Source organism: Colletotrichum graminicola (assembly GCF_000149035.1).
Source record: "Colletotrichum graminicola M1.001 genomic scaffold supercont1.15, whole genome shotgun sequence".
NCBI lineage: Eukaryota > Fungi > Ascomycota > Sordariomycetes > Glomerellales > Glomerellaceae > Colletotrichum > Colletotrichum graminicola.
In genome coordinates this window covers 284755-299669 of record NW_007361019.1, presented here as the reverse complement: position 1 = coordinate 299669, position 14915 = coordinate 284755, and the positions used below count along the sequence as shown (strand labels likewise).

General features: G+C 56.7%; 2 protein-coding genes across 2 annotated transcripts; one reads left to right on the top strand and one right to left on the bottom strand.

The window, feature by feature from the left end:
- Positions 1-4010: 4010 nt before the first annotated feature.
- GLRG_04650 (PH domain-containing protein) lies at positions 4011-9897 on the top strand (the record flags this gene model as incomplete). The annotated part of the gene is made up of 2 exons (XM_008095335.1): positions 4011-4466; positions 4516-9897. 2 exons carry the CDS (start codon positions 4011-4013, stop codon positions 9895-9897), a joined length of 5838 nt encoding a protein of 1945 aa, XP_008093526.1.
- A 1591-nt stretch (positions 9898-11488) lies between these two features.
- On the bottom strand, positions 11489-14515 carry GLRG_04649 (uncharacterized protein; the record flags this gene model as incomplete). The annotated part of the gene is made up of 2 exons (XM_008095334.1): positions 11489-13949; positions 14010-14515. 2 exons carry the CDS (start codon positions 14513-14515, stop codon positions 11489-11491), a joined length of 2967 nt encoding a protein of 988 aa, XP_008093525.1.
- Between the last annotated feature and the right edge of the window lie 400 nt (positions 14516-14915).

Genomic DNA, 14915 nt, shown 5'->3' with positions numbered 1-14915 from the left:
GCCTACGTATTTGCAACATTTACCTAGACGTATATTCCGCCCCTGCTTCTGATTGGTATCGGCCGAAACTCGAGCTTCGAACCTATCATACGGGTCGACTTGGTCTGAACCAGGTGCCGACTGACGCTGGTCACACATGCATCGCCAGGTGTGCTATATCGGGTTGAACGCCCGTGTAACTTCCAACTCCATTGGTATTGCATTGTCGTGTGCATCCCAGGACCGAAGTTAATATGTCAGTTAAATCCACTGCAATGAGAGAGAGAGAGAGAGGATGGACGCGCGCGTAGCGATGAGTGTGAATGTGAATGTGAATGTGAGAGGATGTGGCCGTGTTGTTGGAATGGGCCATCTGGATTGGCCACGCATGCGGGCAGAAAAGCAACAGCTCCAAAGAGAGTTGTACGCTTATACGTGGCCGAGGGCGCAACGGCATTGGGTCAACGAATAGAGGCGCCCCCTCGATGGTGCATGACGCCATCCCAAAACACTGCCGTACACTGCCGTATGGTATCGTGCAGCTTGTGTTCCGCATGCAGTAACTAGCTTTGTGTGCCTACCTACGTATAGGTAAGTCAGGTACCTAGAGGTAGGTATTAGATACGATCGATCGATACATTGAGAGCCATAGGAACAGACGACTAATACGTATCTGCATTCGGACCGCCGCCCACGCGCAACAGGATGCGGCTCAAGTATGCTGCGCGCACTGTGGCTAGGTCAGGACCATGAATGACTCTGAGCAAAATTGATCGATAAGCATCCGCGCAAGACGTCAGTCACACCAAACCGGGTCAGAGGAAATGGATTGAATTAGGTACAGGAAACAGCTCACACAATGCACGTGTATGCCGTACATGTGTCTTCATGGGCGTACGTGTACGGATACTTGGTACGATGATAGTATCCGTACATGCTGGCCCACAGCTGCAAGGTACCCGGATTTGTGCAGTTGGTACTCCGTACTGCGTAGTTAGTTGCAAAGTTGTACAATCACCAACGTCGTAGGCAGACAGGCATGACCTGTTCCATGGTGGAACCCTAAGGACGTTGAGAGCCGAGCCCTGGCAAATACCCTGGCTGGCCCCTCCCGATAGGCATGAAAGGCTAGGTAATTGACAGGCACACAAGGCTCATGAAGTTCAGACAGCATGCTGTATTTATTGCAACGGCTTCCTCGCCTCTTTTCGCTGCATGCTAGGTGGGTGTGCTAGTACGGATAGGAGAGACGGACAGACCTCTCTGTCTCGTACCGTAGTACGTACGGAGTAGTAAGTAAAAAAGCTACGGATATAGTGTATACCCTGCCTACCCAGGCAGGTGGTGAGGTACCTACATTACCTACATACCGGCTTACCTACCCGTACTACTACTACTACCTACCTACGCAAGCTGCTCCCGGGCCGCCGTCACCCCTTGTCCGGGTTAATCAATGTGCAAGCAATGTGCAAGCAATGTGCAATGCAATGTGTGCAATGTTCTAGTAGTAGGTGTCTATCCATAGTAGGGAGGGTAGGTACAGATGTGAAGTCTCCATCCCTTCTTATGCCTGGAGGGGAACGCAAGGAACGCGAGGATAAGATTGTCAAGAGAGGAGGATCCTCCCTCGTCGTGGGGTCTCTCTCCTCTTCTTCTCGTCTACCAGATTGATTGCTAACCCTTTTCCCCCCTCTCTCCCTCCATCCCATCTCATCCCATCCCTCCTTCTCCCTTTCCCCCCTCCTCGTCGTCGTGTGTTCCGCCTGCCGACGCCGACACCCGCTGATCGTTACTTTTTCCCGTCCCTCCTTCTTTTGCTTCCTCCCTTCCTGGCGCGTCACCAGTTCGACATTGAATCGTCGTTGCGCGTCTCTTTGCGCGACATCGAGTGCTCTCAAACTGGAGGACCCCTAGGCCGAGAAGAAGAAGACTCGGAGAAGATCCCAGCAAACAGCCCGAGAGAGCAGATCAAGAAAGGAATACCTACCTGCATTTGTGTGCTTGAAGACGTAACAATCTCTCTCACTCATTTCTTGGTGCCTTGCTTTTCTCCCTTCCCCAGGCTGGTTCAGGATTCTTCTGCCTCTTGTTCCCTTCTTTTAATCTGCCCTATTCTTCTGGCCCTAGGTACACCGGCACGAAATCGCTACAGGTATCTTGCCTGCAGCCAGCTGTACCCGACCCTCATCCCCTCACTACGAAAACTCTTTGCCCATTCTGATTATTCTATTACTTATTTTTTGATTCTACTTGCGGCCTTTTTATTTTTCTTCTTTTTTCTCCCGGCTTTTGTTCGAGATCCTGCGTCGCTGTGGTGCGTCGTCTCCGCCACCGCCGTCACTCCCGTCTCGGCTTCTCACCGACGTCAATTTGGCTTCCCGACCGTTCGGCTTACGACCACTGCGAATTACCACACAACACACGGGTTGTTCCTGAGCTATCCATCATCTCGGAGCTACTCCAAAGGCTAAAAAGAAGTCGAGAGTCAGAGAAGGGTTAGCCCGACGGCCACCCACGGTTCAAACCGCCGCGCGCCACTTGGTACTACGCACCGCCTGCGCGCCCGTAATTCGACCGTACCGTACCGTACCCTACGTACCCTAGGATACGATACGCGGATACCTCCATCCATCTGAGACCTTTGCTCTCCACGAACACGCCGGCTCATTGCTTTTTCTCTCCCTGGCATCGTTCGCCCGCGTGCCGCGTCTCACGGAAAACGGCAGACCTTTTCCTAATAATATCATTGTCTTATTATTTAGTACTTGTTTTTCCCTCCCGTCGACACCGACCACCATCCGACCCCCACCCCCCCGGCTTATCTTTTTTTTTTTTTTTTTTTTTTTTGCTTGAAGGGAGTTTCCAAGCATCGACGTTTTATTTAAGCTTCCTTTCATCCGGATCTTCTTCAGGTCATCTCATCAATACGTAAGTGTCCGGGCGTTTCTTTTTTTGCACGTGGAGGGAGCACTGTGACAGCGCGCGCGCGCGCGAGAGAGAGAGAGAGAGTACAGAGAGTACAGAGAGAAAGCAGCAAGAGTCAGAAAGAAAGAAGGGAAAAAAAAAAGACGTAGGAGACCAAAGAGAATATAGCGCCAACCTGAACTTCTTCTAGTGCAGCAAGCAGCAAGAAAATCGACCTAGGCCGGAAAACAAGGTGCGGGCGCGTTTAGCTCATCCCGGCCGTCTTAGCTGCACCCTCCCGTCAGCAGCCGCAGCAGCAGCAGCAGCAGCGAATCAAGCCAAAACAACACAAAGCCGACAGGGCACCGCCTTGCTTCCTTGCTCTTCTCTTGCTGGGTCGCGTAAACTTGGAGAAGTTCAGGTAGGTACGGAGTGTGGCCCCATCTTCCCCCTGCACGACAGACGGACAGAAAGCCACCTGAGCACATACATCCATCCCATCCATCGGCCTGCGCCTGCAAGGAACCACTGGGGGCCGCATTCTTGTCAACAACACACCTCCCGTCTTCAGCGGAGGGGGGGAACACAAACAACAAAGTCCAAGTCAACAAAAAAAACATCACACACCCACCACCTCCCCTCGTTCCCTCTTTCCCACCTACTTCTCTTTTTTTTTTCTGTCCTTTTTTTTTCTTCTGACACCCTTTCCGACCAGTTCAACGACGGCGACGACGACGACGACGACGACGACGACGACGACAACCTCAATTCTTCTCCCACTCCTTGTCTCCCTTTTTTCTTCGTTTTTGACACCTTCTCCTCTCGCTTACTCTCTCGCACCAATCCGCTCGCTTTTCGACATATCCCATTCCCCTCGTTACGTCGTGTAGACGGGCAGCCGGCTCTGCACGCCCCGCGCTTGCGTTGCAGTCATCGGCCCATCCCTCCATCCCCGTTGGAACTAGGTACCTCCGCATACCTCCACTACCTACATAGCCTTTGCGTGACTCGTTCGACAATCGCGACCACCGGCTTTCCACAACCACGAATCAATCCTCCCCGGATTCACGTACTGGATGTCGCCGCAACGCGTCTGACGGCGGCATCCCCCATTCTTCCCCATCAACATGGTTACCTCACTCGCCGCTGACAAGCCCCATCTGCCGCCCGCTGATGCGGATGCGAACGACCCCTTCATCTCGCCCCCCGGACATGCCCATCACCGCTACTCCGCCTTCGATAACGAATCCTTTGCCCTCGGCCCGGCTTCATCGCCCGACCAGGCCAAGCGCGTCTTGCAGGCCCACATTGCCGATACCGAACGGCGCCTCGACGAAGCCGGAAAGCTGGGCACTGCCCTCGTCCAACAGCGCAAGGAACTCGCCGAACGCCTCAAGGAGGTCGAAGAGCAGGAGACGGAAGGAGAACTTGCCCCCGAATTGCGCGCCAAGCTTGCCGACATTGAAAAGGAGTTCCAAGATGTTGCTCGAGAGACTGCCCGGGCCTTCTTGCCCAAGCAGAGGGTCCCCAGCAATGAAGCTGCTGGAGGCTCGCCCTACGTCCCCGACGGAAAGATGGCAAGAGTAAGTTTGCGCACTCGTCTGGCGCACTCCATTTCTAACACGTCTCCAGCGCTCCATCAGTCCCTCCAAGTTCGAGAAGCTTGAGGTCCAGGCCACTGGGTCGCCTTCCAAGCTCACTGTCCCGAACCGCAAAGTCAGAAACCAGCCCGGTAATCGCATCCACGACATCGAATTCGCTGCCGAAATCAGTACATCCCTGATCGCCCAGGTCCGCAACCTGCAATCGCTCCTCTCCGAAAAGGACGAGGAGCTGCGCGACATCAAGGTCGACAAGTCCAGGCTGGAAATCGAGAACGAGAACTTCCAGCAGCGCGTCAAGGCCCTGGACGAAAGCGAGAACAAATACAAGGACGAGAACTGGAATCTAGAGACACAGGTCCACGACCTGATCGCTGCGCAAAAGGACGCTGCAGACCGAGAAAAGAAGCTGTCGCAGAGCTTGAATGTCCTCCAGGTGGCAAAGAACTCGGTTCAGAAGGAGCTCGACGAGGCCAAGGTCTCGCTCGCCAAACTCGCCGAGGAGCATGAACGTGCTGTGAAGCATCTCGAGCTGGATCTGACCACTGCTAAACGGAATGCCGCCTCGGCCGAAACCGAGAGGAATACCTTGCGACGCAAGGTCGACGACCTCATGAGCCAGAACACGGAGCTCGCCAAGGCCGTTTCCATCCAGCGTGGCCGCATGTCTGATCGCGACTTTGTCCGCGGTGTCAGTGATGAGGACTTGGAGGCCGCCACAGACGGCTTTACTCCCGAGCACTCCCCTCCGCAGTCACCCATCAAAGGCACCCCCCGCCATGCCATGTTGGAGTCCGAGACCCTCAAGAGCTCTCTCTTGCATGCCCAACGAACGATCCAGAGCCAGAAGACCGTTATCCACCGCGAGAAGACCGAGAAGCTCGAGCTTAAGCGACTGCTCCAGGATACGCGCGATGAGCTGGAGAAGCTGCGCACCGATGCCCCACCTGTTCCCGCCCGTCGCAACCGCAAGGTTGAGTCGAGAGAATTCAAGAAGCCTACCCGCGGCTTGCTTGGCGGCCACCGAAGCAGCAGGAATGAGGTTTACCACGACGACCCAGACTGGGAAGAGGCCACGGAGATCGGCAGCCCCAGAACTTCGCCAAACGCTCGCTCCAGCTCCATCATCCGCAGACCGAACAGCAGACCTGGCAGCGGCTACAGACCTCAATACACCGATCTCAGTGACGACTTCGAAACAGCCAACGAGACCAGCGATGCCGCCTTCGAGACTGCCAACGAGCGCGGAACAGAGACGGAGGACTTCCAGACTGGCATCGAGGACTTTTCCGGCGATGACGACGATGACACCGAGACCGAGACCGAGAGCCCGTCTAAGGGTCGTGATCTGCGGTCCCAGGCTCTTGCCATGACCGGTGGCCGAAACTCATACGACAGTACTGCGTCTACCTCAGCAGACGAGGATGAGGAATACATCGAGTACAGGACGCCGACGTCACAACATTCACATCAGCGCATGCGTGTTAGGCTCAGCCGAGGTATCATCAACCGCCAGTCAAGACAGTTGAGCGAGGAGCCGAGCTTCCAGGGCAGCCCTGCCAGTGCTGCCACAAATAGCGCTGCAGGAACGCCTCATGCCGGCGGCCAGAGCTTGTTCGCAGAGCTTGCCGATCTTGACAACAGCGACGCCGATTCTGGTGGGGATACGCCCAACCGCTCAAGATCTGCCACTGGCGACTCTACAGCATCCGTACCTACTTTCTCTCGTGATATGGTCGACAGCAGCAACATGACGGACCCTGTTAAGAAGACCGCAGCTTCCGGACCCATGATGGTCGACAGTGGTATGATGACGGAGCCCATGGCCGAGTTGCCTTTCTTCTCAACACCCAGCGCGGTTCATGAGGAAGGAGTTGTGTCTGTGGGGTCCATATCGGCCGCTCAGCAGGTGTCACGCCACCTATCGGTTGACGATGCCGATGCTAATGGCAGCCGTTCCCGCCCACTGTCGACAATCTCCTACAGCGACGCAGGTGCCCAGTATGATGTTGACATGGATGAGAAGTTGGCGCAGTTCCCGATGCCACCATCTAGTCTCGACAGCTACACCCCGCCGCCGCCGCCGCCTGAGCTCAGCCTCTCCTCCATTGACGCACAAGATATTGAACCTGTCGTCGAGCCCGAGACGCCTCCTCCTGCACCGCCCCAGCTCACCATTACGTCCTTGCTTTCTGAAGCTGTTGAGCCCAAGGCAGAGCCTGAGATTGTGCGGCCTGTACCCGTCTTGGCGTTCACGCCTCTTGTCTCGGAGGATGTTGAGCCAAAGGCCGAGCCCGAAGTGCCACTCCCGACGCTGACCATCTCGACTTACTTGTCAGAGGCGGTCGAGCCTGTTGCCGAGCCAGAGGTGCCGCCTCCCGTCCTCAGCCTGTCGGCCCTTCATGCCCACAATCTCGAGCCCGTGGCCGAGCCTGAGATACTCCCGCCGACGCTCACCTTGTCGGCCTTGCACTCCCATGACCTCGAGCCTGTGGCCGAGCCCGAGACGCCGCCCCCGGCTCTTATTCTTTCGGCGCTGCACGCTCACGACTTGGAGCCGGTAGCTGAGCCAGAGGTGCCGCCTCCGGCTCTCAGTCTCTCCGCGCTACACTCGCAAAACCTTGAGCCGGTCGCTGAGCCCGAGGTCGTGCTTCCCGTGCCCGATCTTACCTTGTCAGCTCTAGTGTCCGAAAACATCGAGCCCAAGGAAGACCCGGAACAGTCTCGGGCACTTGCAATCATCCCTGCTCCTGTCCCGGTACCAGCACCGGCACCGTCATTGCCAACCCTTACCCTGTCGTCAATCACGTCCGAGACCGTGGAGCCGAGGGAAGAGCCAGAGATCCCTGTTGTTGCGCCCACTCTCAGCCTCTCGGCTATCGCGACGGAGCACGTCGAGCCCAAGGCTGAGCCCGAGATTATTTCCCCGGTGCCCGTCCTCAGTTTCTCAGATCTTCACTCTCACAACCTTGAGCCAAGAGCAGAGCCTGAGGTATTGCCCCCCACTCTGAGCCTCTCGTCCATCGTGGCGGAGGGCGTTGAGCCCAAAGCGGAGCCGGAGATTACCCCCAAGATACCGACTCTCACGTTCTCGCTTATTGCGGCTGAGAACATTGAGCCGAACGCGGAACCCGAAGTGGTTGCCCCCGTACCTGTCCTCAGCCTTACGCCAATCTCCTCTGAGGACATTGAACCGAAGGCCGAGCGCGCGCCATCGCTCACCTTGTCTTCTATCGCATTCTCGGACATTGAGCCTCTCGCTGAGCCGGAGGTGCTTCCCCCGGCACCGCCCGCTCTCAGCCTGTCCTCCATCTCGTCTGAGAATATTGAGCCCAAGGCCGAGCCTGAGACCCCAGCACCTCTTCCCGCTGTTCTCGCATACTCCGAAATTCGCTCGGAGCACATCGAGCCTCTTGCTGCACTTCTCCCTCCGTTAGGGTTCTCCTCCGTTCTGTCTCAGCACGTGGAGCCTGTTGCCACGCCGGAACCTTCAGCGCTGAAGCCCAGCTTCGCTTTCTCCACTATCGAGTCGATTGAGACGCAACCCATTTCGCCTAGAAGCCCGAAGAGAGATGCCTTTATCCTCCCTCGCGACAATATGGATTCTTCCTATGGTGACAAGGACGCGCCACGGACGCCTTCCAGGAATGCTCTGATGAGCTCCGTCTTCGGCCGGAGTAAGAACAAGGCAGACGACAGCACCATCATCGCGGAAGATGAGACCAGACAATCGCCCAGCGAAACTCGTCTGTCCGAGACTCCCGAGTCCCAGCGGCCGTTCAAGGATATTTCAACCAACGCCAACAACCACGCTGCGCGCAAGCCAGTGATTCCCATGTCTGATTCTGGCGCCCAGACTGCTTTGACTTCCGAGGCGATCGAAGAGATGCTCCTCTCAAAGACCAAGGCCACTTCTGACAAGTCGCTGTCGAGCTTCGGAACCCCGAGCACCCCCGGTACCGTCCGCATCCACCGTCCGTCCCATGATAGTCTTAGCAGCTTCGCAACCGAGAACAAGATGGATACGGGATTCAGAAGACCAGGCAGTGCCAGCAGCAACCTCGCGTCTACCGGGTCACTTCCTCCTCTGCCCTCCAACCACAAGGAGGCTATCGAAGCTGCGAGAACCGGGTCCTCGCATGGAAGTGCGGTTATGGGCCCTCCTTTGTGGCCCGCCTCCGCGATGAGAAACCAGCGGCCACAGACTCCCAACGGCGCAAGGCCACAGTCCCCGTTGTCAATCTCCACATCGGTGAATGCCGCCCCATCTGTTCGCGTTTCGCGGGCTGGCGCGCCTTACGGTGGTGCCGAGATTCACTCTCCGACCAAGCTGTCGACTATGAGCAGGCACTCTTCGGTGTCCTCGTTCGTTTCTGAAATCGACCACCGGTTCAACCCCCACGCTGAGGCGGCTGCGGCGAGTGGCTTTGGCCCCAATACCGATCCTCGCATGATCCAGGCCATCACACAGACCATGATTGGCGAATATCTATGGAAATACACCCGCAAGACCGGGCGCGGCGAAATGTCGGACTTCAGACACAGGCGTTACTTCTGGGTCCACCCGTACACCCGGACTTTGTACTGGAGCGATCGTGACCCGGCCACTGCCGGACGGTCCGAGCTTCGCGGGAAGAGTGTGCCCATTGAGGCCGTCCGCGTGGTGACCGACGACAACCCCATGCCTCCCGGCCTCCACCGCAAGAGCTTGATCGTCATCTCCCCCGGCAGAACCATCAAGTTTACCTGTACAACTGGCCAGCGCCACGAGACGTGGTTCAATGCCTTGTCGTATCTCTTGCTTCGCACAACCGACGAAGGGCAGTCCGACGTCGAGGAGATGGCTGGCAACCTCACACAGGCCGATGTGGATGAGTTCAACCCTCAGCTTGATCGTCGCGCCAGCTCAACGGCGCGTCAGAGGCCTCCGCCGTCTCTGTCATCATACAATTCACGGACCACCCGCAACCAGTCCCCGGCAGTCGACATGTCGATGAACCCACCGACTCTGACCCCGACCAAGCACGAAGCCCAGGCCCAGCGACCTCCTGTGGGGACGCTGGGTAGGATCAGCGGCTACTTCGGCACCTTTTCGAGCCTGAGAAGTCGCTCCGGGGCCATGAGCCCCAGCATATATGAGGCCAGCGAGGTGCACGACAGTGCTGAGGACCTCCGAGAGATTATCGAAAAGCAAGACCGAGAGGCCGACAGATTGGAGAATGTGCGCGCCTGCTGCGATGGTAAGTTTGGGCTTGATCGTCCCCCCCACCCCAAGGCAGACATGCTAACGATGAATCAGGCAAGCATGATGTTGGCACCCTCCACCACCACTCTAAGCGGAGTCGGCCGTCCGGCTCTCATTCTCACTCGCACTCCAACTCCCACTCTGGACCCTCTGCGTCTACGCCGTTGACCACCTTGAAGTCACGAGCATAATAAGCTGGCGCTCGATGAGCCCCACCACCGTCTCCACGCGGTTGTTGAGCAGCCTCAAGTTTAACATAAACCAATGAAGCACCCTTGCAATCCACTCGCTACGCCGAAATTTGGCCTCGTGGGAAACTCTCGCCCCATCCATGAAGAATTCGCTCTCACGCAACGGATCACGATGTCCATGACAACCATCTCCTTGTTGTCTTTGCCTGGGATGCCCTGCGCCCCGCAAGAGCCCAGGTCCCTTCTCCTTCCTTTTTGGACCTAATCTATCATTTACGACTGCATCCAGGACCCTGCGTCCTCACGACGACAAATACTTCTTTTCGCGTTCTGCCTGTCTCGATTATAGCCACAAGGCACCGGTCAACCATTGCCAGACCACGTTGTCTGGATGATTGCTAAGCATGCTTTTTTTCGGCTGCGTTGTTTTCTTTGCTACCGGGAGCTACCTGTCATCGTTCGCATTGGGGGTTTCTGATTAGCGAAACCAATTGATTCCAAGTTTTGCAGCATGGCCACGGCGAAATCTCAGGGGACAGAGAACCGGTGGGCCTGGGAAAGAAAACATAGCAACGTACTGCCGGATGCGACTGAAGCTTGGCTTCATCTGGTATTGCGGCTTTCGTGATCGACTTAGGGGAAGGACAAAACCATAACCCACAACAACAAAAACAACACCTACTTCCTTTTCCTGTTCTTTTTCTAATGTACTCTCTCACCCACCCCCCCCCCCCCCCCTCTCTCTACCGCTTTTTCTATGTTTGTGCTATCAGGGCATGCGCCCCTCGACTCTTCTCTCTCTCTCTCCTATGGAAATTGGGAGGGCGAATCTGGAAGGCTTTTGTGGGATTGATCAACTTGGGCATTGGGACTCTGTAGATGTAATGCATAGTTCTACTTCTGAACCTTTTTATCTTATTTTACATATATTTAAAAGGCATCCCCATCCCGTGTGAATCTGACCTAGCGTGAATCACTTTTGGAAGCCCGATGCAAGCGGTGATGACCGAGGTTGGGGGGAGCGGAGGGAGAAAACGCAGGCATGTCCATCCATCCTCTTCCTCCTTTTGCCAATCTAACAACGTACCCCACCCACGCCTCCGAGGCCTGGGTTTCGGGCGCTCGTCTTAACTCCCTGCCCACGATGTAGGACCACCGGCGAGCGCGCCCGGCCGGGATCATCCATCCCTCTTGGAGCCGTCACGGTCACGGATGGTATGCCCGCACCCTCTCCCACGTTCGCCGTAGTGCCCGTCAAAGGGGGCGTGATAATGGTGCAAGCAAAAAAGAAAAAAAGAAAAAAGAAAAACAGACACAAGGGGGGCACCGCCGCCAGCGAGCTGGACTTTGAACCGAGGGCTCTAGGATTCCCTTGTAAAAGACGCTGGACAGGAGAGAAGGTGTTCTAGGGTGGTTTACGTATGTAGTAGTAGTATCGGTTGGTGTGTGTAAGTAATTGGTATCCTAAATATGCAACTCCGACCCCAATCCAACCCCGTCCAAAAAGCCATTACCCCCCTCTGTTCCGTTCCCCAACTCCAATCAATGAAAACCCGACAGATGCGTCATTACTTCACCTCCACGCTGCCCCTTCCGCTGCCAACCAAAATATCCTGCGTGTCGTCGATCCACGCAGAATAGTCCTCGTCGTCATCCGCCACGTTCGTGGGGCCGGCCTCAATGGCTTGGTCGCCCTCCTCAGGCTTGCTGCGGCGCTGTGGAAGAGGTGGTGGCGTTCGACTCTTTTCCTTGCCCCCCTCTCGACTGTTGTCCTCTTCGTGCCTAGAGTCTTGTGTCTGTGAGATGCCCGTGATCCCTTCGTCGTCATATGCCTCCTCGACCCACGGCTGGACGTACGCGGACGGAAACATGCTCTCGGCCAGCGGAGTCGAGGGCTCCGAGTCCAGAGGCGCCTCAACGACCAGCAAGCTCTCCCCGCCATCTTCATCCGTGTTCTTGTGCGTGTCAATGTGGCGCCGCGACGGCAGGGGCGGGGGCGGCACGGGTCTGCGCTCAGGTTTGCTTTCCGCTGTTGCGGTTGGCTGCGGACGTTCGGGGATATTCGGTGGGGGTATGACCTTCCGCTTCGGCACGGGGATCGTCGTGACCTTGGACCCCCGCTCGGGAGGCGGAAGCGGTGTACCCGGGGGCGGCAAGGGCCTACCTCTTCCCATGGGTTGGTTCAGGTCCAGCTGAGGCGCCTGTTCTGTCCCGTTGCTGTTCTTGGCGTCCTTGTGTTTCTGGATTGCGTTCCAGCCCCACTGCCTGGCAGTGACTGCAGCATTCGCAACGGCCGAGAGAGTGGTGCGTTTCGTCTCGCCGTTTGCCGAGGTGGTCGAGTTCGTGCTCCCGGTGTTCTCTCGTCGGAACAGACCCTTCGAGACGGAGCCCGTAGTACTCTTGACAGAGCCTCTTGAAGACGACGTTGGCGAGCTAGGGTCAACGGACTCGTTGATGCGCATCGACTCGGCCGAGGAAGCTGTACTTCGCCGCCCCCCGGTCACCGGCGTGCGGTCCGCCTCATTTTCGTTATCTGTGGCCTCACGAGAAGACACGGAAGATTGGCTCGGGGCTTTGGCGAGCAGCGTGGGCCTGGTTGGTGCCTCAGAGGGAGTCGTCGCCGGTGTCGACCTTGCGGACAGTGCCGCCATCATGCTCGAAGCATGGTCGGGCGGCGATGACGAGGGTTTGAATACATCCGCGTGGGCTATATCGGTGCCGACCACAGGGTTGGCCGGACTCGAAATCGACGGCGATCTGAACGGCTTAGGAACAGGTGATGCCGACGACGCTACCGTGGGGGGGCCGATGACGTCGATGCTCGTAGAAGAGCCGTTGAGAGGGCTGTTGGATCCCTTGCTCTGGATCTTCCTGCCGAACAACCCGGCGGGTGGAGAGTTCTCGACGATGGGCATGCTGTGGCTCTTCTCCAACGGTCTCGTCTCACTGGACAGGTCTCCCGTCTCATCGAAACGATCAACACCTTCCACATCGCCGTCTCCTGCAATGTTGGTGTCCTCACTACTCGAGCCAACAACCGCATCGTCGTCCTCCCAGATGCCGCCTCGCCACTTCTTGTGCTCCGTGTTGAAAAATGGCATGTCGTCCCAGAACGGCTGCACTAATGTCTCGGCAACAACCTCCTTGATTCTATTCTCAATCTGTCGTAAGATGATGGTGTATGTGATCTGTCGAGCGCTCACAATCGGCTCGATTGTCATCTCCATCTTCGGCATGCTCTGAAAAGAGAGCCAGACTCTATTGCTCGGCGGGGGTTTGATCTTGAACAGCATATGCCCCTCTAGCTTCTTAAGGACAACTGCTAGGACAATATCGACCTCGCGGACCTTGAAGCGCGATCCAAGGTCGATACGAACTGTAGCAGCAACCTCGATGCGAAAGTTGCCCGTGTATCGAATATCGGCTTCCATCACGCACTCTCCTTCGACGTTCAAGTCCCTATGGCGTGGGTTCGTAATGATAGGTGCAGACTCGCCGGTATCGATTCTGCGGATGGCAATGTTGGTGAGAAAAGACGGCCGCTTGACACGGGCAATTTTCTTCGTGAGCTTCTCGCGGATAAAATGCTCTAGATCAGTCGTCTTGTAGATCCCCAGGAACATCCGGCCGACCATGGCATTCAGCCACCTCGTGGACAGGTGCTCATCGGAAGAGTGCAGCTTCTGGACCAGTGCAATAATGTTCTTGACCTCGAACTGCTTCGGCCTCGGGGCTTTTCTCTCAGCACCAAAGGTCTGCTCCTGGTTGCGGAGCATGGCAAAGTAAAAGTCCTCCTTGGCCGAGCAGTTTTCCGAGAAGAGGTAAAATGGCTTGGAAAGTTGGCTGTCTGGACCGGGCTCAGCACCGTCCGTCCTCCGCGACAGACACAACGCATTCCTCTTGATGTACAGCTCGCCCTCGGGGGTGACGTCTCCGCCAGAGTATATACTGATGTCGTGGTGCAAGAGCGAGACTACGTGTCGGACCTCGAGTTGTTCGTCGTCGTCAAAGAGCATCAAGTGGCCGTGCCTGCGGGCGCGTCAGTCATCGTGAGCAGGTATATACACGAAGTAAACAGAGCGTGCATACCTCAGCACGACATAAAATACGTTGCCAGCGTTCTTGGGACGCTGGCTCAGGCCGTTCCTATTGTCCAAGGGCCCCGGAGTTGACTTGCGTTCGAAAATGCTCTTGTACATGGTCTGGTAGACGCTCTGGCTCGGCGCGGCGACGGTTGTGGACCCGGTCGGGGTGGCTCGCTCAATAGGCTTCGCGTTGATTCCCATGGGCGTGTACTCCCTGCAGACGGCGAAGTAGCCCGCAGCGACGTCGTTCTCCTGGGCGGACCGCTTCGTCGTTGTATTTGTCGCCCCCTCGTCCTTGGCCATGGCTTTCTCGGCCTCGAGGGCCGTCAGGTCGTCGCCGGGCTGGACGATGGAGCCCGGACCGTCGTCGACAAAGTCGCAGGTTGTGTCAGCATCCTGTCGGTAAGGGAGGGTCAAATAGGCGTGGGCGAGGACGACAAAGACGGCCAAGGGCAGAAAGGTCAAGCCTCCTAGGAGGTAGGTGAAGATGAATGCCGTCCAACCCCCCATGACGCTTCACCGGGATCAGTCCGTTGCCCTTTCCTCACTATCTCAGTCGTCACTTTCTCGGTCTCGCGCGGGCACTGGTAAAGTGCTGCTAGCGGATGGGTAGCAGGACGACGAGGGGATTGGGCGAGATCATCGGCGCTTGATTGTTGCCGGTTGGGAGAGACGAGGGGGGCGAGCAAGATAGGGAAGCTCTTGTTTCAAGATCACAAGCAAGCAAACGCTGCTTTCCCCCTTTCCTTTTTGCTGCTTTGTTACACTTTGGCGAGGTGGATAGCAGGTCCGCGGGACTGGATCTTGACCCGAGTCTGGATCGAGGATGGATGGCGTGGGAATGGATCAGCCAAGGGAACTGAAAAAAGTCACTTTGTGGTCTGGGTCTGGGGCGTCCAGTCAGCAGCTC